General features: G+C 44.3%; 1 protein-coding gene across 3 annotated transcripts in view; it reads left to right on the top strand.

Moving 5' to 3' along the window:
• The window catches only part of LOC132322419 (phospholipid-transporting ATPase ID-like), an 85,335-nt gene that overhangs the window by 9,906 nt on the left and 49,249 nt on the right, over nucleotides 1–26,180 (top strand). Inside the window, exons 1-4 of one of the 3 annotated variants that reach the window (XM_059836896.1) lie at nucleotides 2,075–2,312; nucleotides 2,457–2,819; nucleotides 9,754–9,832; nucleotides 22,089–22,147. In XM_059836896.1, coding sequence (XP_059692879.1) covers nucleotides 9,790–9,832; nucleotides 22,089–22,147 — 102 coding nt within the window. In that variant the 5' untranslated portion in view covers nucleotides 2,075–2,312; nucleotides 2,457–2,819; nucleotides 9,754–9,789. Of the gene's footprint in view, nucleotides 1–2,074; nucleotides 2,313–2,456; nucleotides 2,820–9,420; nucleotides 9,570–9,753; nucleotides 9,833–22,088; nucleotides 22,148–26,180 lie in introns of those variants that run through there. The other 2 variants (XM_059836898.1, XM_059836897.1) reach the window with 2 other exon arrangements.

Here is a 26,180-nt window from a genome sequence, read left to right as displayed (position 1 = left end):
TGCAGTCACTTTCCCAGATAAAGTCAGTGGATAAGGTCTTAATGACATGAATTTAAATCCATCCCACTCTCGTTAGCCCTCTATGACTAAGGCATTGGGAAAGTGGAGGATTCAAAGGTGAAGGGGCATGGTATGGAGGAGGCTACTTGGCCAGGAAGACAGCTCATTTACTGGAAAAACTACAGATTTAACTGCTTCCCACCACTGTGGATCATGGCAAGTGACTGCTGCCCTGTTTCATCTGTCCAGCTCAATCTCTGCCCAAACCATGCTGGCTTCAGGGGCCACTCAGACACACAGCACATGTGTACATCCTTTATACAGGAACTGCAATTCGACAAGAGCCACTGCAGGCAGCAGCACTCCCTGGCATGTTTGGAAATCTGCAAAGGAGGATACAAATTGTGTGGCAATTATGAAGATGCTGTCCAGGGAACAAAGTGTAAGACAAGGACAAGAGAACTCAGAGTGCAGTTTGTAACTCTGAGTCACTCTTGCTCTTCTGAGTGCTTCCATGTGGATTAAGCTTCCCTGTGTGAGGAGGTTCACTGGAGTCCACAAAGAAAGCATAGCTGAGGGAAAAAGTCATGGTCAATGTATGTGAAATGGATTTTCAGTGCCAAGAAAAATCATAAAACAGCCTTCTAAACTCTTAGCTATTTTAAAGTCTAAACAAGACCCAAGGCTGGGTGACTTTATGATTGGTTCCACTTGTGTGTCAAAGGAAGGAGACAAACCTAATTCTAGGAAAGAAGAAATTACTGTGGCTGAGGCCAAAGTGGTAACAAGCAAGTATAAAGACAGCAGCAAAAAAAGTAGGAGTAGTGTAGAATGACTCGTAATCAACTAACATATTAAAATGTCATGAAGAAAAGCAGATGAAAGTTACAAGAAGGTTTTGCCTCCAGAATGAGGCAAAACCAAGGGGTTCTCAAAATATGTAGATGGACCAAAATTAATCCAGATCCTTGTACTTTTGATTGCAGGAAAAAATGTGATATTTGGGCTGTTGCTGTTGAAATGAGGTCGGGGGCAAGAAAATGAAAAATGGCTAGTGCAAGGGAAATGGCTAGTGCATCTCCACTAGATGCTGTCAAGGTCACAATCATCTGAAAATGACCGGGATCTTCAGGAGATCAGTCCTATGTGCCACATCCCATGTTGGCTGTTTGTATGTGTGCTCAAACTAGGAAGCCAATTCAGCGACCATTGTCTCAAATTGGTGTAGCTGGAATATCCCTGAAGCCATAGCAAAGGGCACAGACTCTTTTTCTTCTTCCAGAAATTGCTTGTGGTTTAAGAGTGTCCTCTTAATTGTCACTCTGTTCCTCAACCTTCATGACCAGCACTGGAGCACTACCACTGCAGCTTCCAGAGTCCTCCATGCCTATCCTCTTGACTACAGAAGACTTCATTTTGTAGAAAATAATCTTTGGCAAAGCCTTGACTTTTGTGTTACTATAATTAATCAGCTGATTAATGCATTCAAGTGGGTAGGTATGAAATTAATTTTAACAATTTTCATGAATTTCCCTGTTGGAAAACTCAGACACAAGTACACATAGAAATGCTAAAGTTTCTTGTGTTGTCACAATACATGGAGATGTTCCTGGCAGGCATTACTGTGAACATGACTATGTAAAGAACATGGTGCTTTAAAAATAATTGCAATTCACATTTATAGGGAAGCTGGAAGTGGATTAAAGTTGTAGCTGCCCCAATTTTGGTCTGGAGATTAGAGCAGCTGCAGGTAAAATGCCAGGGGACTGGCATTTTACCTATATAGGAGGGCACTGTATTGTGAAAGGTCCCACAGCTTGGGGAAAAAAAATGTTTTGTTTGTTGAAGTGGGAAAATGGGGTGGGAAGGTTGGAAGGCTCATGAGAGTGCTGGGGGGCTCTGGTGAGGAGGGTCCCTGTGACCACAGTGTGGTCAGGCAGGTGTCCCAGAGGGCGGGGGAAGGTCACGCTCTCGGGATGAGCAAGCAATTCGGTGCAGAAGCAATCCTCTGGCTGGCTGGAGGAAGTTCTGTGGTTGAGTTATGCAATTGTGCTCCATGAGGCTTTTCTCTGCAGAGTTTTTGCTACTCACAACTTTGGAAAGTGGGTGAGGTGGAGCCTTGGGATCAGCTTCTAGGACTGCATCTCTGGGTTTAAGGAGTTCTGATCAACTCCAGTGTTACAGACACAGAGAGAGGGACTGCTGCTAAGAAATTGATCCGTTCCCAAGTTCATCCTTTTTGAAAGCAATTTGATATGTTGGACTCTTTTACTTGCTTGCTTTCTTTTTGAAAGCTTCCGCGTCGGCAGGAGGTAGGTAAAGGAAGCAGCTGTTGCCTCTGGAGTTAATTGGGGTTCCACAAGCCTAGTTGCTGTGCTCTTCTGCTTGACTCCTTCACAGTTTGTAGCACAAGCATTTTATTTTTAAGGGAGCTACTACACTCTCCCTCCCTACAGGAAACAGAATATAAAAAAAGAAAAAGGGAGGAAAAGAAAAAAAAAAAAAAGAATTTGGCAAGGAGCCAAGCCCAGTGACTGAAGTAAGAAGTAGGGAACTTGGAGTAAGTGTAGTTGCCGGGACACCGTATGTCAGAGCGAGTCAGCGGCGGATTTTAAGGGTGTCGGAGAGGACACGCGATGCCCATCTCACAGCGCAGATAAGGTTTGCGTCCTTAGGTGAATGTCCTGGCGCTGCGACTGCGAGCGAAGCCGTCGGTCCTGGGAGGGGATAAAGCTGCGTGTAAATGAGAAGAGAGGAGTGTACCGGAGTGCTATGGAGGGCAGCAACTTTGTTGCTGTGACTTTTACAATCCTTCCAGGGTAAGATTTAACGCTTTCTTTCCGTTCTCTTGTTTTTCCTGCCAGTTTCGGGGTGGTGCGGGGGACAGAAACTTGCGGGGTTTTTCCCAGACCCTAGAGTTTTGCGGAGCTTAATCAAAGCGCTCGGGGTTGAGCTTTTCCTACGGGCGAGCTGAGAGAAGTCTGGGTGGAGTGAGCTGAGCTGTGCATGATTCCAAGCAGCAGCAGCAGCAGCAGCGGCGGCAGGAGGAGCAGCAGCAGCAGCCGCCCGGGGAAGCGGCTATTGTTTGTTTCAGAGGGATCAGACTGCCTTTCTCTTTGGGAACCCGCTCCGCCACAGCTGTTGATCCGTAACTTGAGCGTCGTCGCAACTAACTTACCCAGAGGAGCTGAATGCAGTTTTTTTGACTGCCATCCTGGTGTCAGTTTAAAGAGTGTTTTAATGAAGACAGATGGAGGATGTTGGATCATTACTTTAAGACGTGGCAGATAACAGACTGAGCCTGTTTCCCAGCAATTACAGCTAATTGCATTGGCACATTGGAGTGTAGGGGTGGGAACGCAGAATTTCATGGGTTTCTGTATATATAGATTGGAACAGCACCAGAAAATAGCTGTAGGGCTGGCTCACCTCATCCACGATACCTCTTCAGGTGTGGATAAAGCAGGCAGGTTTCAGGGATACTTTCATACTCTTCGCACAGAGTCGGTAGATTTAACCCAAAGGCTACACTACTTTTGTAAACCCTGATGGCAGGAGTGACCACTAACAGTGCCTTAAACTTTTTCCAGGTTTTAACTGTGCCAAATCTGATTTCAATCCTGAAAAAGAGTGGTTTTTGATCCAAAACACACATTTTGGTTGTCCACTCTGCAGCTCACTTTCTGTGTTTGCAAAGCAGGGAGTGGTACAACACATGCTATTCCCTGTTTTGCTCTTGAGGTATTCAAACACAAGAGGATGTAAGGAGGGGTGGAGAAATGCAAATAGTAACGTAGTTCAGTGCTGAAAGATGATTAATACTAATTATTTCTAATGGCTGAAATTTTTGCGTCTGCTTTTGGTAAGGAAAAGCAAATGCGTTGTTCTCTTTGGAACCAAAATTTGACAAATTTGACTGAAACAGTTAGTACAGCTTCAGTTCAAAGGGGCCGCTTGGCAAGCACACCTCTGTGTGGCACATGGGAAGGTCAGTTCGTGCCAGCTGTGCCAGGCCTTCGTGCTGCCCTAACCAGAGCCTTGGCAAACACTGCACCGTGATGTCCTCCTTTTGCAATACCTGTGGGTGACTGTGACTGTCCAGCTCCAGCATATGACATGTGGCAACAAGGGCATGGATAAAACAGGGAGGTTGAGGACCTGGCGTATTTTAAATCTTTAGTGTTTGCTCAGATGTGCCTCCAAATCCAGTGTAAAGTGATACATGTTCAAAATTTAGGGACTGAGATCTCATATTTAATATCATTACTCCACCAAGAGCAATGAGTGGAGAAAAGAAGTTTTCAACCTTTTTGGTCATGATCCTCACTGCCTGGCATCTATTTTCTCGTATGTTGAGTTATTGGTTGGAAATTGAGTACTTTGGCATGAAAAATAATAGAATTCCAAGATCAGTGGGTATTTGTGATCATTACATCATCTAAACAGAAATTTAAAAACCCCAAACTTTTGTGCAAAAACTGACCTGACCTGAAAAGGTGAGTGGAGGCATGATACGCTTTCTGAATTTGTACCTGCACAGGGTTATTTAAAGTTTTTTATACCACAGGATATTTGGTGGCAAAACTGACTGGAGAAATCTTGTTCTTCTGGCTAATTCTCCTAATTTCTGGGGGCTCAGTTCTGTACCTCAGCACAATTCACTGTCCCCTCAGATCTGATATGACCACTGCTTGGGCAGGAATTTCAGTCTGTACTGAACTACACCCCATGATCTGGATTAAAATAACCCTTCCAAAAATGATTGTATTTAACATGGATCATTTCACAGAGTCTGGGAATGAAGTGATAGGAACAGAGGCACCAAGTATATTCTAATTCATATTTATCATTGGATCTGATGTATCATATAGCTTTGTCCCGAGAAACAGGGCCAAGAGAAGAGACATGTTTTCCATCCACAAAATCTGCTCTGCATTCATCCAGCTTGTTCCATGCCTTTTGTCATTTTGCCACTCAAGGATACAGTGGTGGGAAATGCCTCCCTCCTCCTACAGTTTGCAGTACAGCCCTCAGTGAACCTTTGCAAGGCCCACATGTTGTAGCTCATTGCAACTTACCCCTCATGCAGGAGAAGTTTTGCACTTGTGTCCTCAAGCCAAACCATTGAATTGTGGAATGGTTTGGGTTGGAAGGGACCTTCCTAAATATTTTCCTGTTCCAGTTCCCCTGCCATGGGCAGGAACACCTTTCACTAGTCCAGGTTGCTCAGAGCCCCATCCAGCTGGCCTTGAGCATTTCCAGGGATGGGGCACCCACAGCTTCTCTGGGCGGCCTGTGCCAGTGCCTCAACACTCTCCCAGTAAAGAATTTCTTCCTAATATCTAAGCCTACTCTCTTTCAGCTTGAAGCCATTCACCCTTGTCCTGGCATTACATGCCTTGCTGAAAGTTCCTCTCAAGTTCTCTTGTAGCCTAAGTACTGAAATTTGCTCTAAGATCCCCCCTTCCCTTCTCCAGGCTGAACAAGCCCCTCTCTCTCAGCCTTTCCTCACAGCAGAGATGCTCCAGCCCTCTGATCACCTTGGTGCCTCCTCTGGGCTGACTCCAGCAGGTCCCTGTCCCTCCTGTGCTGGGAGCCCAGAGCTGGATGCAGTGCTCCAGGTGGGTCTCAGCAGAGCAGAGCAGAGGGGCAGAATCCCCTCCCTGCCCTGCTGCCCACGGGGCTCTGGATGCAGCCCAGGACATGTGTGAGTGCACACAGCCAGCTCATTTTGAGTTTCTCATCCAGCAGCTCCCTCAAGCCCTTCTCCTCTGGTCTGCTTTCAAACCACTCTCTGCTCAGCCTGTGCTTGGGATTACCCTGACCCACCTTGTTTCTACCTCTCTTAAATGAGGCAGAATTTGGTTTGTGAGAAAACATCCCTTCCCTATTCAAGACCTGCCAAAGCAGTTTCTCATTGTGGCTATTGAAACACCCAGAGCCCTTGATCAAACTCAGCAGCCATAAAGCAGGTGGGTTGTCAGTGTGTATTGGATTGTCACACATTGCAGATGTGTGTGTGAGCAGCAGAAAGTTCGTAGAACTTCAAAGGTACAACAGTTTTCTATGGTGAGAGGGGATAATTTATTTGCAGCTTGTACCCCCAATTCCCTGTAAGAATTGGGAATTTGAACTTTAAATAATTTCTGCTATAGGGCCTGAAAACATGGGGAAGCAACACGTGTCTTGTTAAGCTGAGGGGACCTGCATGAGTGCTCAAATACCCTGAGCCCCAGATGATTACTGATAATGCAGTGTACCTGGGGTAAAAAGAAATGAAGAAAATAAAAAATAATCAAGTGGAAAATGGAACAACAAAGAGCCCAGAAGGGCTGAACACAGACTGTGGAAAGCAACCAGAGGAGACTGAAGCAGCACTTCACTTTGTCTGACCATAGCTGGTGCCAGGGAAAATTAACACAAACAGGAAATGGCCTTTTTTCTGACTGTAGAATGTTTTTTGTGTGTTTATGGGTTTTTAATTAATTCAGGAAAAGGAGGCTATGAAATTGTCCTACAAAAATCTGAGAAGTACTTAATACCACACAACAAAAGAAATATGAGATAACTTTTTTTCCCTGATAATTTTTAAATTTTTTCCCTGGAAAGCATAAAGAGAAATCAAAACTGCAATTAAAAATAGATGTGAGTGATAGGAGGCTGATGACCCATCATTGCAAGTTTGGAATGGAAACTGAATCTCAGATTTGAAAAACAGGAAAATAAAGAAAACTGAACAGGGGCATGAATTTTGATTATGTGTGAAATCTGTGGGGGAAAAGAATACCCTGAGGGACGTTGTTGATAAATACAAGTGCAAAGATGTTGAACCATGCAGGTAGAACTGAGAGTCTAAAATATCACAAGGAAAAAAAACCTGGGGCTGAAAGGCAGGGAGAGCCAAGGTCAGCCAGGAGAGCACATCTGTCTGCACAAGCTGTGATAAGTGAGACAGGCCAGAGCAGTACCTGTTGCTCCACCAAAGAGGACAACTTCACCATTACTTGCTTGTGTTTCTTTTCACACTGGCAGCCGGTGGTCAACGAACTCTCAGACTGAAAGAGACACCTGGAAGTGTGACAGTGTACTGTCACAGGGGCGGTGTGAGCAGGCAGCCTTGCACAGAAGCCAGAGCCTTCATGAGAGTGGCTTTCCTCTGTAAAGAAGCATGGGGATTAGATGTGTGAGTCAATAACAAAGCAGTAAAGGAAGATATTTGCAATATTATGAAAATAAAGGGTACACCTCAATGCAATAGGGGTGTGTCCAGCCCTCAATGCCATAATCTGTGTGCCCATTGAATACTGACACATTTGCAAATGACATTGTGGTTTGGGCAAGTCAGGAACTGAGTTTTGCCTAGAGGATCAGGTCAGCTTGGGGAGGATTCATACATAACTCCTGGGATTTAACTAAGTGAGCAGGTCTGCCAGGTCTGTGTGGTGGCAATGACATATTGGAGAGGTAATTGGTGAAAATGGATGTGGCAAAGTTATCTTCCACAGCTGCCCTAAAAGGCAAAGTTTTGTGGTAATTGAAAGCCTATACAGGTATTTGTGCTGCCATGATGGTAATTTAAATTTACTGCTGAATGAAGATGTTCAACCCATGCAATCCTGATTTAAAGCACTGAGAAGCTGTGAGAATTGCATGTTTTCCATATCAAAACACTGTATTGTTTCAGTCTTCTTGTCATGGGGCAGTCCCACCAGAAATCAGGGTTCAAAGAATCACAGTAATTAACAAAAGCCATGTGTCAGAGCTGAATGAAGTTTCAGGTTTCTGTTTGGAAGATGTGAAAGTCTATTATTTGTTTCATGTTATTACTGATAAAAGGAAGCTTATAACCACCTTCGCTTCTCTGCTCCCCCAAAAATAAAAACATCCTTTTTTCACCCTCTACTGAAATTATATGCCTTGTCAATTGAGTGCATGGCTGGGAGAGGTTTGGTAGCTGGGTCTTGTTTTTCTAAAAAGTTTGGAAAATACATGAAGATCCAGGGTTCATATAGGTCATGTAATCATCAATATGATGATTATAACCAGTTAACATTTTGCATATTTGTGCTGACAGTGAGGAGTGGCTTTTGTTTTTCTGAAATGTTCTGCAAATACAGCAACATCCAGAGTTCATATGGATCATGTAATCATCAATATTTTGATTACAGCCATCCTTGTGCTGCCAGGATTACCAGATCAGTGATTATCAGATCTGTGACTCCTGGTGCTTTAGGAAATCTGAGGTCTTTACCTCTGTGCGTGTGGGGAGTGTCTCACTCTTCCCACCATCTTATGGGGAATTCTTTGTCCTTGTTAGTAGACTTTTGTAAGACATAGTTCTGATTTTAAAATGTGGAAGAAATATGTTGAAAGTGATAGACTGAGGTCAGGGATGGAAAGTAAGTTTGGTCAGCAGGGTCAAGAAAGCTTTAGGTTGTGACATTGCATATTTTAACTTTAAGTGGTTTGGCTTCATGGGCAGAGAAGTTCTGGGGAGAGGTGGTACCAAAGCTTTGTCATGATGAGCAGAAACAATTGGAGGAGTGAATAGAGAAAGGACATCTTCCAAGGACAGTGGGCACAGAGAGGCTCCCAAACCCCCTCACTGAATTCAGATTCATGCAACTGCAGCTGCTAAACATAGCTTTGCTGGAGCGTCTGGAGAGCAAGTTTGACATATGCAAGGATTGTAGAGCTTTCCTTAAAAAAAGTTTACCTTTTTTTTCCTGCAAACACAGGAAGTCCAAGCTCTCACTGGTGGTGTTGTATCAGGCTTGCATTTGGGCAGTGGCATAGACTGTGTTTGCACGTGTGTGTTTCCAATATGACATATTTGCTATTCCTGTCTCTTTAGGCACCCTTGCTCTGCACAGATAGCATAGGACTCATGGAAAAACTACATTCTGTTACCTTGAAAACTTGTTCTAGATAGACTGTCACTCTCTCAAGTGTCTCAGCTTGCCTCATTGACCACTTAAGCAACTGCTACAGTGTTCCTGTTGATTCAGGCTCCTGGTCACAGAGCAATGCCAGCTTTTCTCATGTTCACAGATCCTCTAGGTTGTCAGCACCAACATTACCTTCAAATCCTTTAAATAAACTTGTCTGATGATTGGGACGCTGAAAATTTCACCACCAGACAGTTTTGATGTGATTGTTTCTAATGCTCTATTCCTCTGCCTGTCAGGATTTATTCAAGGCCTTAAATGCATTTCTGGTGCCTGGCCTTAGCTACTGGGCCAGGCAATTTGCAGCCAGTGGAGGAGAAGTTTTATTGTAGTCTGCCCCAAACATGCAGGATGACCAGCAATGGACGACAGTGTGAGCCAGCACGTGTTGAGCAGCAGCAGATTTACAGGAAACCAGTGCTTCCCGCTGCTTCCTCCTCTTCAGGGAGGCTGGTCTTGCTCTGGGTAGACACTCAGTTCCTCTGTACCTAAAGTACAAGCTCTGGGTGTATTTCTCATTTTCATATAGCACCAGTGTAGTGGGAATATCCTTTTCAGTCTCTCCTCCACTGGCCCCTTCTTTGTGCCATGTCAGGTGATGAATTGACCAGCCTTTCCCAGGTAAAATAGGCCCATGATGCAACCTGAAAACTTAAGATTGTTTTGTATTTTAATGCATTCTAGATGATAAACTGTGTCTGCTGGCCACAGTGCTTAGGAATCTGTTTCCCCTATTTATTTGGCTTAGAATGACATGTATGTGCTGCTCTATGTGTTGTGAATTGCCTTCTTTTTTCTCTTGCAGAAGTTCCATGGAGTTGGACTAAAATAAAGTTTTGGGATGTCTCTATTTGGATTAAAATTTGGAAAGAAGAAATTGAAAGGTGAGTGTGGTCTGGTAATGCCATTGTCATGGGAGCAAAGGAATGTGAATACAGCACACGTGCAAGTCCCTGAGCTCCTCTTTGGGAGCATGTCTGGCCCAGAGCAGGTGGGGGCAGATACACTTTCTTTCCTTTTCCTGCACTTCGTACTGCTTGGAGGAGTGCTGCAAACTGGGTGCCAGTGAATGGGAGCATGTCTGCAGCAGGACCAGCTGCAGAGTTTGTGCACTGTTGTGACACATGACTGCCATGGGGAAGTTGGGTTTTGGTGGTTTTTTCTACAGGAATCCTTTGAGGGAGTGGGTGGATGAGCAGTGCACATTGCAAAGGTCCAATGCAGTCTGTGGATGATGAAATGTACTGGTGCATCTCAAATTCTGTGTCCAATTTTGAGCCCCTCACAAGAAAGACTTTGAGGTGCTGGAGTGTGTCCAGAGAAGGGAAAAGAAGGTGGTGAAGGGTCTAGAGCACAAGTCTTATAAAGAGCAGCTGAGAGAGCTGGGGAGAGTTTAACTTGGAGAAAAGGAGGCTCAGAGGAGACCTTATTGCTTTCTAAAATACCTGAAAGGAAGCTGTAGTTAGGTGGGGGTCAGTCTCTTCTCCCAGGTAACAAGCAGCAGGACAAGAAGAAATAGCCTCAATACCTTAGGGGAAGTTTAGATTGGATATTAGGAAAAAATTCTTCAGAGAAAGAGTTGTGTTGTTATAGGAATGGGCTGTCCATGGCAATGGTGGAGTCACCATCTCTGGAGGTGCTTTTAACAGAAGTGTAGATGTGGCATTTAAGGACATGGCTTAGTGATGAAGTTGGCAGTGCTGGGTAAACAGTTGGATTTGCTGATCTTGGAGGTCTTTTCCAATGTAAACAATTGTATGATTCTATTTTATGATGGCAATGGCCCAGATATTCCCTCCAATCAGAAACAGGAAGAGTAAATTAGAGACATGCACCATGAGAGCACACCCGTGTGTGCACCCTGAGAGACCCAGTCTCTGGTCAGAGATCCAGGTCTGCAGACATGGTGAAGAAGAAAAGTCTCTAGCCTTTCCTTTCAGGGTGTTGCTCTGTATTTGGAATGTAAATTGTGGATTTGTAATGTGGAATTACTGCCCTACTTGTATTTTGACAAGAAATTCTCTTCCAGCCTCTCCGAGCTCAGAGGACTGAACAGCTTTTTCCCAGGGGTTTATTTTTGCAATTGTGCTGCTATTTCCCCTTCCTGGACCAGGGCAGACTGTGAGCCCTGGTGTTAAGACAGGGGCATCCGTTTGCTTCTCTGACAGTCCCAGGAGAGGAGGTTGTGATTGCTCCCAGGGAAGGATCTCTACCAGCCCCAGATATTTTTTACCCCATCTTGGCTTTGCAGATGAGGGAGCACAGGTTTGTCTGTGAGCCACTGTCCACTCAGGGCACCCCCACTTACAATGCAGTAGTTGTTCAGATTTTCAAATACATTCTGTTGCTATATTAGGAAAGTGTTGTGTTTTGCCTGGGCCCAGGCCTGGATTTTAGCAGGGAAGGGTTCAGCCCCCCCACGCTCAAACAAATATTTGAGAAACTTGGCTCTTCCTAGATATAAACTCTGTATTGTATTGGGAAGAATAATTTCTTTTCACATCCAATCATCATTTCAAAACCAGTGAAGGCAAACTGGAAAAAGTTCAGAGGATAAAGGAAGCAGAGGTGATCAGGGAATGAGGAGCTTCCATAACAGGAAGCTGAGAGTGTTTTCTCCTCCTCTTGTGTTTTTAATTATTTTGCCTTGCAGCCCCAAAGCTATGATTGCTCCTTGCAAACGTTTAACCAGACGTGTTAACTAGAATGTTAACTAGAATGACAGTGTTGAAGTGCTATTTTAATCCTAGAGTTTATAAGTCTTTGTGTTTGCAGAAGTCCAAAGGACTGTGCTGCCTGAGAGCAGGCAAGGCCCTCCCACAGGGAACATCCCATGTGCTCATCTTGGAAGGGCAGTACTGCTTATGGAAAGACCAAATTTTTGTTCCAAAAACAAAGCTGGATGACGATTAGCCTTGCTGAAGAGCCATGATCATGATATGACTTTATTGGAGGGAATGTTTTACCTCAGGCATCAGCTGCTGGACCTGGGATAAGGATTGCTCCCATGAGACCCAGCATATCTCCCCAGCAAGGCGTGGTTTCCACATGAGCTGAGGTGCAGGTGAAATATGATAGGTTTAGTTTAAGAGGACAGGTTACAGGGTCTTAAGTTTCTTGGAGATAAGGGTTGGCTTTTTATAGTCTCAAGTTCTTTACAGAAGATTATCAGGAGTGTAACTAAAACGCAGCTGATGTTGGCACACAAGGATGCCTGGAGGAGCCCAGTTGCTGGATAATGTTGGTGAAGCTGTTCCAGCTGAAGCAGGGAAGTACACCTCTTAGATAAGCAGCAGAGGTGTTTCTATGGAAAAGGTGCCTGAAATCTTTTACTCTGAGGTTTAACCTATGGTGAACATGGGTGGAACAGACAGGAAGGGGGACACTTCTAGTTCATCAAATGTGTGGAAGGTTGGAGATGGCTGATTGTTGGAATCTGAAATGCAAGGAATTCTTAGAACTTTGGGCCTGCAAGCTAAAGCTTGGAATTAAACACAGGAGTTGATCTGAGACCTTGGAAGAGGCTTCTGAACTTGAGTACTAGAAGCAAGAATGTGGATTTATAGTTTAAAGCAGAGACACGTTAAGAAGAAGAAAGTTTAGAGTTTAAGATGTGGGGGAAAAAAGGTACTTACAAATGTAAACAAGAAGTTTAGAATGTAGTATGGTAGGTTTGTGTATCATAACATGATTGGCTAAGAAATTGGCAGTGAGATTGGCTTATCTTACAGTGTAAGATTGGCTTCCACTGTAGCATGAATCCATAAGACGAAATATTTAAGGATTGGGTCAAAAACATAAATATCCTTGTTGGTTGTGTTTTATTGGTCAAGAAATCCTTAAAAGGTCTTGTAACAAGGAGTTTTGTGGCCTTCTGAACAGTGTAGTAAAGATGTGAGCTGAACCAACTCAGGAGCCCCATCTCTAACTCATTCAGAATTCTTTAAAAAATCCCCATTACTGGTGCCCTGTGATAACTGTGGAACATCTCCGTTCACTGCCTTCCTCCCATGGTGGTTTAGTTCAGTATTGGAGCTTCATACCTTGAGGACAGGGATAGGCAGGTACTGTCCATCAAAAAAATGGGAATAGCGAGCAGGGAGAATTCATCTACCCAGATGGAAGAGCAGTCATTACTGCAGTTTCATCTCCATAAGCCCAGCCTCAGGGCACTGTGAGAGGAGGAAGAAGGTTATAAATTGAGCTAGGGCTTTTGGAAAGCTCCCCTGGGTTTTCCTTCTTGTCACTGGCCAAGGCAGCTGGGCTTGGAGCAGGCAGGCTCAGGGCAGAGCTTGGCAGCTCCTGAGGAAGGCAGCCCATGACTGGCACTATGGGACATCTAGCTCAGCTGCCTTCTGGGATCCCCATTCCGATCCAATAGGAAGTGTCTCACCACAATAAACATTGAGTATGAAAAATATATTTATTTTTACATAATTTCCCATGAGGGAAATAACTGTGAATTGAAAAACTTCTCAAAGTTAGTTTTGGAGCTGTATTTATTTTTATGATTTTTTGCATCACTTCCTATCTCTGTGCATTGCTGTTATTAACAACATGTGCAATTGTGTTAAGCTGTGGTATTTACCAGCATGTCTAAGAGATACTGTTTTCTAGTAAAGGAAATCATATGTGCCAGCCAGTCACGGTCAGACTAGTTTTCAAAATAAAAACACAAGACTAAAAAAAGCTGGGTTTTTTGGCATGTCAATATTAGTCAAAATATTGTGAACTATTATCAGAAATAAAACCAGGACACAGAGTGATATAAAATTCTAAACCAACTGTGAAGGGGGAATAAACAGTTTTTCAAAATGAAGGAAAGACAATTTTTACTGCTAATATATTTGAAAAATGTATATTTCATCCTGAAGTGGACTGAAACAAATATGAAAAGACATAGATGCTTCTTGAGAATTAATTTGCTGCCAGGCATTTTTGAGACATGATGAGTCCCCACCTCTGCCCAGAGCCAGGGCAGGTGGCTGAGATATTGCCAGGAGTAGGAAAGGAAGGAAAACAAGAACTGGTGTTATTGCAGGAGATGGGAAAAGGGAAGAGATGAGTCAACCTATGTCCCCTCCTAGAAAAACCTACATTAGATTATTTTCAGGTTTAAGGTTATCCAACACTTCTTCCACCTGTGTCCCAAGACTGCTATTTGACCACAAATGTTTTGTATGCTGTGCAAATCTGGGGCATCCTTTTGGAGCTGTCTTTTCTTCTTTTTTCTTATGGTGATAATAGAAAGTGCTGCTTTTAGAAAAGAGCAGGGTCTACCACTGAACTTTATGTTGATATTAAAAATGTACTAGACCTGAGGCAGAGATATTTCCACCTCACCCTCAGGGTTTTTTGTTTCAGACCACTCATCTGCTATATGATAATGGAGGAGGTCAGTACATCACCAAAGTGGGCCCTCTGTCAGTGATTCCAGTAGCAAAACATTTTTGCTTTCTATACCAGGGGTATATGGAATGTTTTACTTGTGTGAGAAATTCCACTCTGTGTGGTGTTTGTTTGATGCTTAGCAGGAGGCTGAGCTCAGCACCAATCACCAAAGACACTGTCCATGACACAAAAGTGTATTTATTGCATTTTATTTCTTCAGGAGGAAGGAGGATTCTTGGCTTTTTGAGGCAAAAAGACATAATAAATATATTTATTTAATAATGGAGGGACAGGAGGGATGAAAGAGGGCTAAACCCATTGGTGACAGTGTCCCCATAAGGTCATTATGTATGCTTTTTCTTAATTAAATGACTCACACTCACCACAGTGTACTCCATTTCTGAGATAAAAATGCATGTGATTGCCAGCATAAATCCTCTCCAGCCAGAGAGTCTACACAGAAGAGGGGGCATCTACAATTAAAAATGTGTGGGTTTGTAGCATGGAGTCCAGGAGAGCCCCTCCTATGAGTCAATAAAAAACCACATTTGTTTGCCAGGCAGCTGAACATGTTCCTGCTCCGAGCTGGGCTTGGCTCTGACCTCCCTCTCCCCATTTCCATCCCACTGGTTTCTCAGTGCTGCTGCTGCCCCAGCCACACTCACTGAACCCTGCCAGGCTCTGGCTGCAGTTCAGGGCAGGGATGGGCTTTGGTTTCGTGCTGCAGAGCAGCAGGTGTGCAGCCCTGCTCAGGTTACAGCATGAGGGTGGCACTCAGGAAATGAGGGTCTGACAAACGTCTGTGTCCCAGACTGGCTGTGAAATATAGATATTTAACCACTATGACCCTCAGACCTGTCATATGGCTCTTTGCTTCGCCCGAGCATCCTCTGATCCATATGAGGTGGTGAACCTTTGGCATAAAGATCCCTGGCTTTGGTTTTGGATGAAGTTCACTTGCTGCAGCTCTGATCCCAGAAAGGCACTGCTGTGATATGAATGTGAAATTCTGTGGTATCAGTGTTGTAAGAAATAATACCATTGTCTTTACCCCAGTGACAGGGACTCTACCCAGACACAGCACCTGCAAATTGAGACACTTGTTGCATAGTTATTTCACCTCAAATGATTGTAAAAAGGGGCAATTATTGCTTTAAGGTGCAAGGAGATTTTAGCTATTAGCTTGTATAATTACGTCCTAGTAGAAAAAGATTTTGGTTGCCTAACACATTATATGATGACTTGCCCTCTCCCGTGGAGTTGCCTTTCAGTGGAGACTGTAATTCTCAGGTTCTTTGAGGGGAGGATAGAGGTAATGACTCACCATGGCAGTTCTCAGTCTCTTGTGCACAAAGAGCAGCAGTCCAGCAAAGACCAGACAACAGGGCCAGGACTTGTCTGTCTGTTAAGAGGTGACTGATCTCCTGGATGCTGGGTGTGAGGTGGCCACAGCTGAGAGGTGGTACCAGAAGCTGGGGCACATAGTGATGATGAGGTAGCCAAAAGTAGGCCAAAACAAAAGTTAGGAGGGAGATGAGACAAGGAGGAGGTAGCAGGAGACATGTCATGAGATATGACTAGAGGAGGTCTTCTGAGACCTCTTACAGCCTGTTGCAGTAGAGACCTGAATTACAGTCCCAGTAGGGTCAGCTCCCTCGGAACCAGAACAATCTGTTACAGCTTTCACAACTTGTTAATAGCTTTGCTAAGAACCACTCTATAAGGGAAGCTGGGGAGATGAGTCCAGCTCCTGGATGCCATTCTTTGTAGCTGGTCCAGGGCAGAGTTTTTGCTCTTGAGGTCACTTGTTTAAAGGGTGGAGGAGAGATTATTATTTTCACAGAGTTTATGCTGTCTCTGTTCTGTTGTCAGGGTTAGTTACGCAGGCACTCCCCTAATTGGTCTGTGTTCATTTCGTGCATGAAGTATCAGTGCCTGGTTTGTATGGGACTTGGCAAAACCAGGCAGATCTTAACCTCACATTTCTTGGAGCCACAAGACCCAATATCTACAAAACTTTTCTAATACCCTGTTGAAAGCACTTCTCTTGGCATATGCTCCTTAGCATAAACCAGAAACAAATTTCCAGGCTGTCTGACCAGATCTTGAATCTAACCTTTTGCAGGACTTTTCCATGCAGCAGTCCTAAAGTAAGAAGGCTGGTGGGCTGGCCAGTTACATTTATAGCTGGCTTTTTGGCACGGGTTTAATTTTATTAAATACAGATGTTATTCTGAGGTTTAGCTTCTAAAACTGTCTGCCTGAGAAAACAGGCACTTTCCCAGTGACTTGGTCTCAGTGGTTAGACCAAGAACTGGGCACTAAGCCATATTTATGTACGCCGAGTTTCCACTGCTGAATAATTTAAAATAGTTTTCAGTGGCAGTGAAATGATAACTTGGAGCACAAATACCATTCCTTCTTTCCAGTGAATGCAATTTGCAGAAGCAGAACATTTGATTTACTTAGAGATATATTAAAAAGTTTCAAGAAATGAAAAACTTCTCATCTGATATCCGTACAGCTTCACCCTCCCTTTTTCCTCATTGCTTTCTGAATCAACAGGGCATGATAAGACATGCATGCTTGGATCTACAGCCAAAAACCCCTGAGTTATGGTTTCCAGGCAAAGACAGTGTAATGCTTGACTTTTTAAATTTTTTTTTTATTGTGATGATCCAAGAGACTTCATTTCTGTCCAAACTGTTCCAGAAACAAATGAGAGTTGTGTGGTCTGCAGTGGTTGAGAACTGCTGGATTAGGAGGCACAGCAGTAGGACCTCACAGTCCTCAGCTGGTAAAAGCCACTGAGGCAGTGTTGCCCCGTGCATGTGGTGGCAGTGGTTCTCCCTTGGTGTAGCCAGAGGACAGGAAGTTCTCCTTGCTGATGCTGTTGGATGAGGCTCCTCGGGAAATTTATTGAGGTTTATCTTGATTTAGCTAAAGATATTGGCTGTTACCCAGCAGGAAAAACTAAATTCTTGCCACTAGGAATTAGCCTTGTATTTCTGCCTTTAGGGACATCTGAGAGAGATGGATGGCTACGGCAGGCAAAGGCTGCACTCAGTTTTGAACCAGGTTCACAGTTACCTGGGACCTTAAGAAAGGGTTATCACAGAAAACCTGCCCTTAGGTGCTGTATGGGAGTGCAGTGCCATTTCTGTTCTGTTTCACATCACACTGCCTCACGTTTCTGTGCCATCCAGAGCTGTTTGCTGCCTGTAATGTTTCTCACATAAAAGACACTTGGAGAGTGTGTCTCACTCTTCTGAGAGGCTCCTTTCCCCACTGGGGCACATACATGTGTCAGCTTTCTTCCAAGCTCATTTGAGACTCTTGAGTTCAAATCCATGTGTCAAAGACCCAGGGGCAACCTGAAAAAGGGGATGGCTTCTTGCTCCCTCAGTGTGCCCTGGGAAGAGCAAAGGACCTCAGGGCATGTTCAACTGTTGCCTGCAGCACTTGGATTTCCGCTTCTGCATACAGAACAGAAAGCCACAAAGGACTTCAGAAGTTGCTGTGTGACACCAAGGCTCTCCAAAGCTTTGTCATCTATTCCTATTTACATTAACACCATTTATCTTTTCTCTGGCACTTCTTCCAGGACTAGGTTTGGAGCCCTTGAGGAGGGGATAAAGGTAGTACTTACTGTACGGCAGGAAACAGGCAAGGGTTGGGAAGTTCTGTTTCTCACAAATAGCTTTGTCTTTCACCGGCTTTAAGAATACCAGTTGCTCTCAGGAAAATTCCTGAAGGAGCACACAACACAATAGTTGAAGTCCAACAAGTCTGGACCTCTTGAGGTCTGTATCTGTTTTCCTCTGGGACAACAGATAAGTGAGTCTGATCTCTTGGTACATTGTTCTCCCCATGGTGAAGATAAGAAAAGTTTGTCTGAGGAAAGCAGTGAAGGATTAAGCACTTTGAGGGTATTGAATGAAGCCACTGTGGTTGATCTGAATAATCCATTTGGGACAGATGGCAGCTGATTTCAAAATGATTGATACTGTTAGATGTGCCTGAAGAAGGAGAAAGGCGCATTTGCCTGCTAACATAGGTTTAGATTAGTGATTAGAGGACTCGATGAAAATAGCCGACAGATGGAGACCAAAAAATGGTGATCTGAAAAAGGGCTTAAAAATTAGGCATGGTGTGTATTTACAGGGTCATTGAAGGAAAAGGAGGAAGGCTAGCACTTCAATGCATTGAACAGCTTAGATGCTTGCTAATGCAAGAGTGAGCAAACAGGAAGAACTAGATATCTTAACACATCATTTAATAGATGTAATAGACACGTGCTGTGATAACTCATGAGGCTGGAATATTAATAGAAAAGAATAAAACTAACTCTGTATGGTTAACAGAAGCTTTCCTTTCATGATTATGTGGTCTGAAATGCAGCTTGAAGAAAGAGATGAGCAAATTGCAGATCTCTTAGTAATGCTACAAGGTAATGAACACAAGCATAGAAAACCAAGAAGGACAGTCTTTTATGAAAAAAAAGAAAAAAAAAATTCTGAGAGGCAGGATATGGTGGTAAAGGAAGAATTCCATCTATGCAGAGGCAGAGGTGGAGAGAAATGTAGAGGAACACGACCTACTCATCTGGCACAGAGTTTTGGTGCAGAGGTGGGTAACTTTTTGGAAAGGAGAGGAGGTTGTTTCAGAAGTGATTCCCTCCAAAAAGGATGGAATGGGAGGAGCTGGCTGGTCCTCTGAAGCTGGAGGGAGTGTAAACAGGAATAGTTATGAAATGATGTGGCGACTCTTAGGAAAAAGTGACAGTATCAAATTGTTTAACATTGACTTCAAGAAGGAAACCTTCAATAAATATGAAGAACTAATAGCTGAGATCTCATGGAAGGAATCCTAGGGTGGGGGGAGAATTAGACAGAGCTGTCATTTCCTTAAATAATTGATATTAGGGGACATATATTATTAATTGATATTAAGGGCACATATATTATTAATTGATATTAAGGGCACATGTATAAGTTATCACCTTTCAGAGAAAGGCGCAGAAGGATGAGTGAAATGGTGAAATCAGAAGCTCCCCATTTGCTTCAGACAAAGGAAGGATGTCTCTAGAAGGTGCAAAACAGTTTGTTTTATCCAGCACAAACAGTGTGGCAAAGGCTCGAAGTGAGAAAAGGCTATCAAGGACATAAAGGGCAATAAAGTTGATCTGAAAGAGTTGGGGTCTCTGGGGGAGGCTCAGTGGAAAAAGCCTAGCAAATAAAGCTAAGAAATCAGAGGGGTTTTGTTGTGGTGTGTTTGTTGGGTTTTTTTTTGTTGTTGTTGTTGTTGTTGTTGTTGTTGGGGTTTTTTTTTTTTGGGTTTTTTTTTTTCCCCTCTAGATATCTAATGTAATACTTGCCAAAAGCAGAGGAGAAAGGGATAGGTTTTGGGCTGGAATAGAGAGAGAATGGGTTGACTGGGTAAGGTAAAGCATGCCCTGGAGCAGTTCTGCCCTTGAGAGTCTGGCTCACAGGCAGGAAAAGTTCAGAAGACTGGGAAGAGAGCAAGCACAGGGAAAAGAGAAAAGCTGAGCAATTATAGATGTATTGGCTTCACTTGAGTAAAGGTTAAAACAATACAGCAAACCACTTCAAAGTAACCAGGAGTGTGTGTGTGGGGAAGAGATGATTAACAGTCAGCAGTCCTGAAAAACTGCATCAAACCAAAATTAATTCTGTTTTAGTGGTAGCTGGAGGGCTATTGAAAAAGCCTCAGATAGCTGCCATGTATCTTGACTGTCACTTGTGGCATTTTTGCAAGTAAACTGGAGATACATGCTTGAGATAAAATCACGAAACAGTGAGAGCCAGATTTTTCAGAAAAAAAGAAGACATTAACAATAGATATTGATGACTGATAAGGAAACTTGAAAGATTCATCAGGGGTATATCCCATCCTGAGTCTGGTATTCAATATTTACTTCTACATCTTGGCTGACAGAATAAAGAACACACTTAGTACATCTGTGAATGGCACCATGCTGGCAAGAGCTACAAGCACACTGAAAGACAGGATTGGAATTAACTACTTGGAGAAATAGTCTGAAAGAATTTGGATGCAGTTCAGCAAGGACAAATGATAGATTTGCATTTCCTGATGAGGCATCTGGCTCTGCCAGAAAGGATCTTCCAAAATGGATCATATACTGGGAAGCCATTCTCTGTGTGCTGGTGGTGCATAAGGATGTTGCTTTTAATGACTCCTGGGTGAATTCTTATGCACAATGTGCATTGTCGGCAAGGAAAGTTATACCTCCCTTGTGCCCTGGTCAGCTTTGGTAAGGCCTCAGCTGCAAACCATGGCCCACTTTGGGCATCCATCCATAATGGGCTGAACTAGCTGGGAAGCCCACTGGAGGGCACCAAGGGTGATGCTCCTTCCGATGGATTCATGTATAAGCAGCAAATGAAGAAAGAGGAGCTGCTTACCCTTGGGAAGGCTAGTGTAAGGCATAACAGCCTTCAGTACGTAGGGAACTTGGAACCACAGAATCGCAGAATCCCTGCACAGAACAGCCTCAAGAACCACAGCTCGTGCCTGAGAACACTGCCCAAAGTTTCTCGAACTCTGTCAGGATTGCTGCTGTGACCACGTCCCTGGGAGCTGTTGCAGTGCCCAACCACCCTCTGGGTGAAGAACCTTTTCCTGATATCCAGCCTAAACTTCCCCTGACACAGCTTCAGGCCATTCTCTCTGGTCCTGTCACTGAGCACCCAGAGGGGAGATCAGTGCCTGCCCCTCCTCTTCCCCTCCTGAGGAAATTGTGGATAGCGATGGGGTCTCCCCTCAGTCTAGTCCTCTCCAGGCTGGACAGACAAAGTGACCTCAGGTGTTCCTCATATGGCTTCCCCTCAAGTTCCTTCACCATCCACATGACCCTCCTTTGGTCTCTTTCTAATAGCTTTTATACCTTTTGTACACTGTGGTGCCCAAAACTGCACACAGGACTCAAGGTGAGGCTGCACCAGTGCAGAGCAGAGTGGGACAATCCCCTCCCTCATCTATCTGTACTCTGCATCCTTGGCAAGTAGCACAAGGAATTTAGGGGAAGCAGAAGACTGCCTTTGACCCTTCTGGGAGAAGACAAATCCTCTTGAAATTTAAGTAATGACTTTTATGTTACAGGGAAAAACTGCCCTAGGGGAAGGAGATTTCAGTCCTGGAATAGGCAACTGAAGAACAGCTGTTGCTGGAGTTTTTAATATTATTTTTGGGGAAGACAGGCAAGCCCTTGCTTTGAGGTAAAGGACAGATTTGATGACCTTTTGATATCCTTCCAGTAATTTTTGATTTCATGACAGGTGTGAGGATGGTGTCCCATCAGTGGGATGATGCTCAGAAATGCACCTGTACTGGAAGAAGGGCACCAACTGTAAGCTGATAGCAAAAGCTCCAGAGACTTCAGGGAGAAGAGAAGGAGCAGGGCAGGAAGAGTGGGCAGCACTAGTTAAGTGGGAACTCCTACCCAGAAGGTGAACAACCTGACCAGGCACGGGCATTGCAGCGAGTGGTGCGTGGAGACTTGTTCCACGGTGTTAAGAGTGCCAGGGCACCAGTCCACAGTGCAGCTCCATCAGCGTCACCAGCCACCCCAGGTCCCTGACATGGGGCTCCCATTCTCTGTGTCACTCCCTTCTAGCAGCTCTGCCTGCACTTTCTGATGCTCCATCCACATCTGTATTGACTCTGCTTACCCTCAAGCGTGATTGATGTGTTTCCTTTTCTTTGCAGAGGAAGAGAGACAACTTCAAGCAAACAACCGGGATTTTAATCTGCAGTTTGAATATGCTGTAAGTAACCAGTGTATGTTGTTTCATGCAGATGTAGTCACAGATGTAGCTGCATCTGCTTCATGTCTCAAGTGTTGCTTCAAAGGGGTGAACAGAACTGCGTGCCAGCTATGGCTCTGCAAACCAGGCAAACACAAGCCAGATGAACCATCAGAGGTGGATTGCTGCTAAGTCAGCCTGAAAAATGGGTAGCTGAAGGAGATCCAGTTCTGGAAAAGCATGACACAGTGACTCTGCACACTTACAGAAAATTATTTGTGAGTCAAAGTGTTTGCAGGATCAGGCTCCAAGGCCTTTCAATAATGGAACCTGGGGGGAGTTTTCTGTGGAAATTTGTCTCCATTTAAAGTAAAACATGAAAGGAAATGTGTCAGTTCCTCAGCTTTTGCAGTGAAATCATCTCTGTCAGGAAGGTTTTGAATCTGGCCCTTGTGGCTTTCTGCCAGCTTTTCTGCCAGATTCCTAACAGTCTACTTAGGTTCACTTAGTGCCATGAAATCTGTGATTCCAAAGTGCACCTTGACACAGGCTGGATGTGTCCTAGGGCTGCCAGGCTAATTTGCCAGGGAGTCCCTTGAGCAACTTCAATTCCAAAGCTTGTGGATCATTTTCTGATGCTGTGTGCAGAGGAGGGCTAACTCAGCCTCTAGATCTGTCCTGTCTGCAGGGGCATCCCCTCTGTGAGGCCATCCTGAAGCTGCATTCTTTCAAAGTGTTTGCAGCTGCCAATTAATACCGGAGTGAATTTTGTGAATTTTTGTCCTTGGAATATCTGAATTCCAGTGGTGAAAGTAATCATTCAGTTACTCAGGAGCTCTTTGAATCATTTTTTGGTTTAGGAACATCACAAGTATTTTCTTGGCAAAAGGTGAAAACACTAAGCATTTTAGAACACACTAATTTCTTGTGATAGGGACAGTATGACTTGCCAGCAGGTTTGACTGATGGCAACATGTGGTTTTCAGGGGCTTTCAGCCACAAACATGGGTTAGAGAGTCCCAGGGTCCAGAGCTGCTGCATGTGTCCTGAATATGAAATGCATGGCAGTTAACATATGTGAAGTACAATGCAGCATGAATGTCTTACCAAGACTGGTGATTTGAGACTGGGGAAGTGAACTTGATTTGCACACAACCTGCCAGTGGCATGCAGCAAAGGTTATTGCCACTACATATGGAATTGTTGTCTTCCAATGAATGGTTGCAATGTGCAGTAGTGGGACAGAAAAGTAGGAGGGAGATGGGCAGGTAAGTCAGGGTAGAGGCAACAAGCAACTCTTCTGGTTCCCTGTCTGATTCTGTGAAAAGCCATTCATTAAACGGACTTTGCATGACACTGCTTCCCAGCTGATTGCTTGATTGTGCCCAAGGATTTGCAAATAGCCACAATGAAGTAGACAGCTTTGAGAACACTTCAGAATTTTGGTAAGTCTGTGATTAGGTGATAAAGTGAAGGCAGCCAAAAAGCCAGCTCAGCATAATTTGATAAAACTTGGCAGTGAGTTTTTGTAATCATGCACCTCATTTTAGTCAGCTATGGCTCATGATTTCTGGAGTGCTGTGTAGACTGAGGCTTGGGAAATCCAGGAAACTGCCCAAAAAGAGCCAAGCCTTGAAGTGGTGAGTGGATGGTGAGGTACTAACAGACTTTAGGTGGTGGTGCAAGAACTGCCCTAAATGTACAGGGCTGCCCAACATGTCCTGGGCTGCTTTTTTCCAGTAAGTCCTCACAAAAGTTCAATTTATTATTTCCGCATTACTAGGGTGTATGAAAATAACTAAATTTTCTCATAACTTACATCACATCCTATGCTGTAGATTGCTGATGAATGTGGAAATGACAAAAAGGGAGATAGTCTTCTGGCATCCTCCCATAACATATCTGTGGTGCTCCTGAAAGTTAGCTCTTCCAAGCAAGGGTTAAATTTGGGTACCTTCCTCACATTCAGGTTCGTCTGTCATGGTGGGGTTGCTCTGCTAAGCACTAGGATGTGGTTCAGGGGGAAAGGACCATGAAGATCCAAAAGAAACCTACCAATATAACAAAGCTTTAATAGCATTTTAGACAGTGAAAGTCACAGGACTGAGTTTCAGGTTTGTTGGTAACTTAAGGCCACATTAGCCATAAAACCTATAGAACAGGTTCTTGCAACAAAGCTAGGTGAGCCAGTAAATGTTTCTTTGGAGTGAGGCAGTTGCTGAGCAAGGCCAATAAGGAAAAAGAAAGGGAAATGCAAGCCTAGATGTGTATTGACTTACTGCTGTGCCCAGGCTTTCTGTCCCACCTGCTGTGAAGATTTGAGCCTTTCACTAAGGCAGTTTTTATCGTGTAGGCATAGATCAAAGGTTCAGAGGTGTATTGTCCCTCCTTATCACAGCAAGAGCAGGGAGGTGGGAAAGTACAACCAGAGTTGAGTGTATTGTCCCTGAATATCCCTATTCCTGGTGGGACTTTGTCCCTTCCCGGTGCAAAGTCTCCAGGATATCTGTGAAGGGAGAAGAGACGAACTGATAAAGACTTGAAAACTCTATTGTGTGTAGAGTCTGACCTCAGCTCTGGCAGCTGCTGAAAGGTGGCCCTCCTGGAATGAGGCAAGACTCCCGAATGGCTCAAACCAGCTTTGCAGGAAGCTGGTGCTGCGCCGTGGAAAGCCATGTCTGCCGCTGCATGCAAGGGCATGTCCACCTCCATCACACTTCAACTTGCAGGAGACTTCAGAGGGCAAATTCCCTCCCCGAGCTGTCAGAAAATACTGGAGATGCTAAACTGCAGCGTGTCTCTGCCTGCCACACTTCTCCAGCCATGAGGCCTCAATAGTTGAGCAGAAGGCTTAGAAAAATTAAACAAACTTTAAAACAAAGTGCTGTGCAGTTAACTGGAAGGGCTGAGTGTGAAGGTATGAACACTACCCACCAGCTCACAAAATTAGTTAGGAATGACTCAGAAACCAAGTGTGAATGAGTGGCATGAAAAGGCACTTAGAGCAGCACAGGAAAGGGCTCAATATAGGTCAGTAAAAATGAAAAGTCAAGTCCTAATCCCGTGTTTATTCACAATGCAGACAGAAAGATCCTTCCTGAATTCAGAAAGAGATTTGTTCTGTGTAAAGACTGAAATAAAGAGAAAAGCAGGGTGGCAGATGAGGCATAGCAAGATTTAAGGACTTTAATCAACTTAATCTGTCTGCACTCACCCCAACACAGCTACAGAGGGCACAGTCTCTGTGTGTCCACCACGATGGGCTCTCCATCAACACTCTGGAGAGGAAAATCTCTTCTGAAGGCTTTTAATGTTGATCTGATCCTAGTTCCTTTTTAATTCTTTGCTTTCACATTGGAATTTAGCACAGCTGCACTGGGACGTCATGAAGGCCTGCGAAAACAACTTTGAAATTGGCTTTCAGACAATAGGAAAGGAAATCCAAGGCCTGTGAGTCAATGACAAATTTCATCTTGGATCAGGACCCAGGGTCAAGTCGGCATTCTTTCATCAGGACCAGCAGCAAGGGGGCTGCTTGGACTGGGGTCACCTGATGAAGCCTCTACTGAAACAGGAGGGATGTATATAACTTCCTATAGCCAGTACACATTGCCTGGGCTGGATCAGCAGCTGGGTTCTTATCTGTTTGAAATTTAATTAGAGAGCAGGGAGCTCTGGTAGCGGCTCAGACTCTGCTCCACCTCCTCTGCTTGCATGCCTTTGATCTCAGAAGGCTGCCTGGTGGGTGATCCTCAAGGACCTTATCAGCATGGCCAGGGTTGTGGCACCAGCTGCCCTCTCTTCCTGTCTCAACCTGCAAATGTCTCTCAGTGTCCCTCAGGCTCAAGGCAGAAGGGAGTGTGGTCTGATGAAGTGAAAAGTGGTCTCAGCAGTCCCTGAAGGATAGGTACAGCAGCAACCTGCACTGCTCTTTAGTAAAGTGTAAGTTGGGTCCATCTAAAGAGCACTTGAGACACTGTCAGGGAGCAGCCAGAGCGGGGCTGTACTTTGAGAAAGGGCAAGCTGGAAGTGGAGGTGATCCAGCTCAGGCAGA

This window comes from Haemorhous mexicanus, chromosome Z (genome assembly GCF_027477595.1).
Source record: "Haemorhous mexicanus isolate bHaeMex1 chromosome Z, bHaeMex1.pri, whole genome shotgun sequence".
NCBI classification, from domain to species: Eukaryota; Metazoa; Chordata; class Aves; order Passeriformes; family Fringillidae; genus Haemorhous; species Haemorhous mexicanus.
Note: the sequence above shows the minus strand (reverse complement) of the source record. Positions and strands in the feature narration are given on the sequence as shown.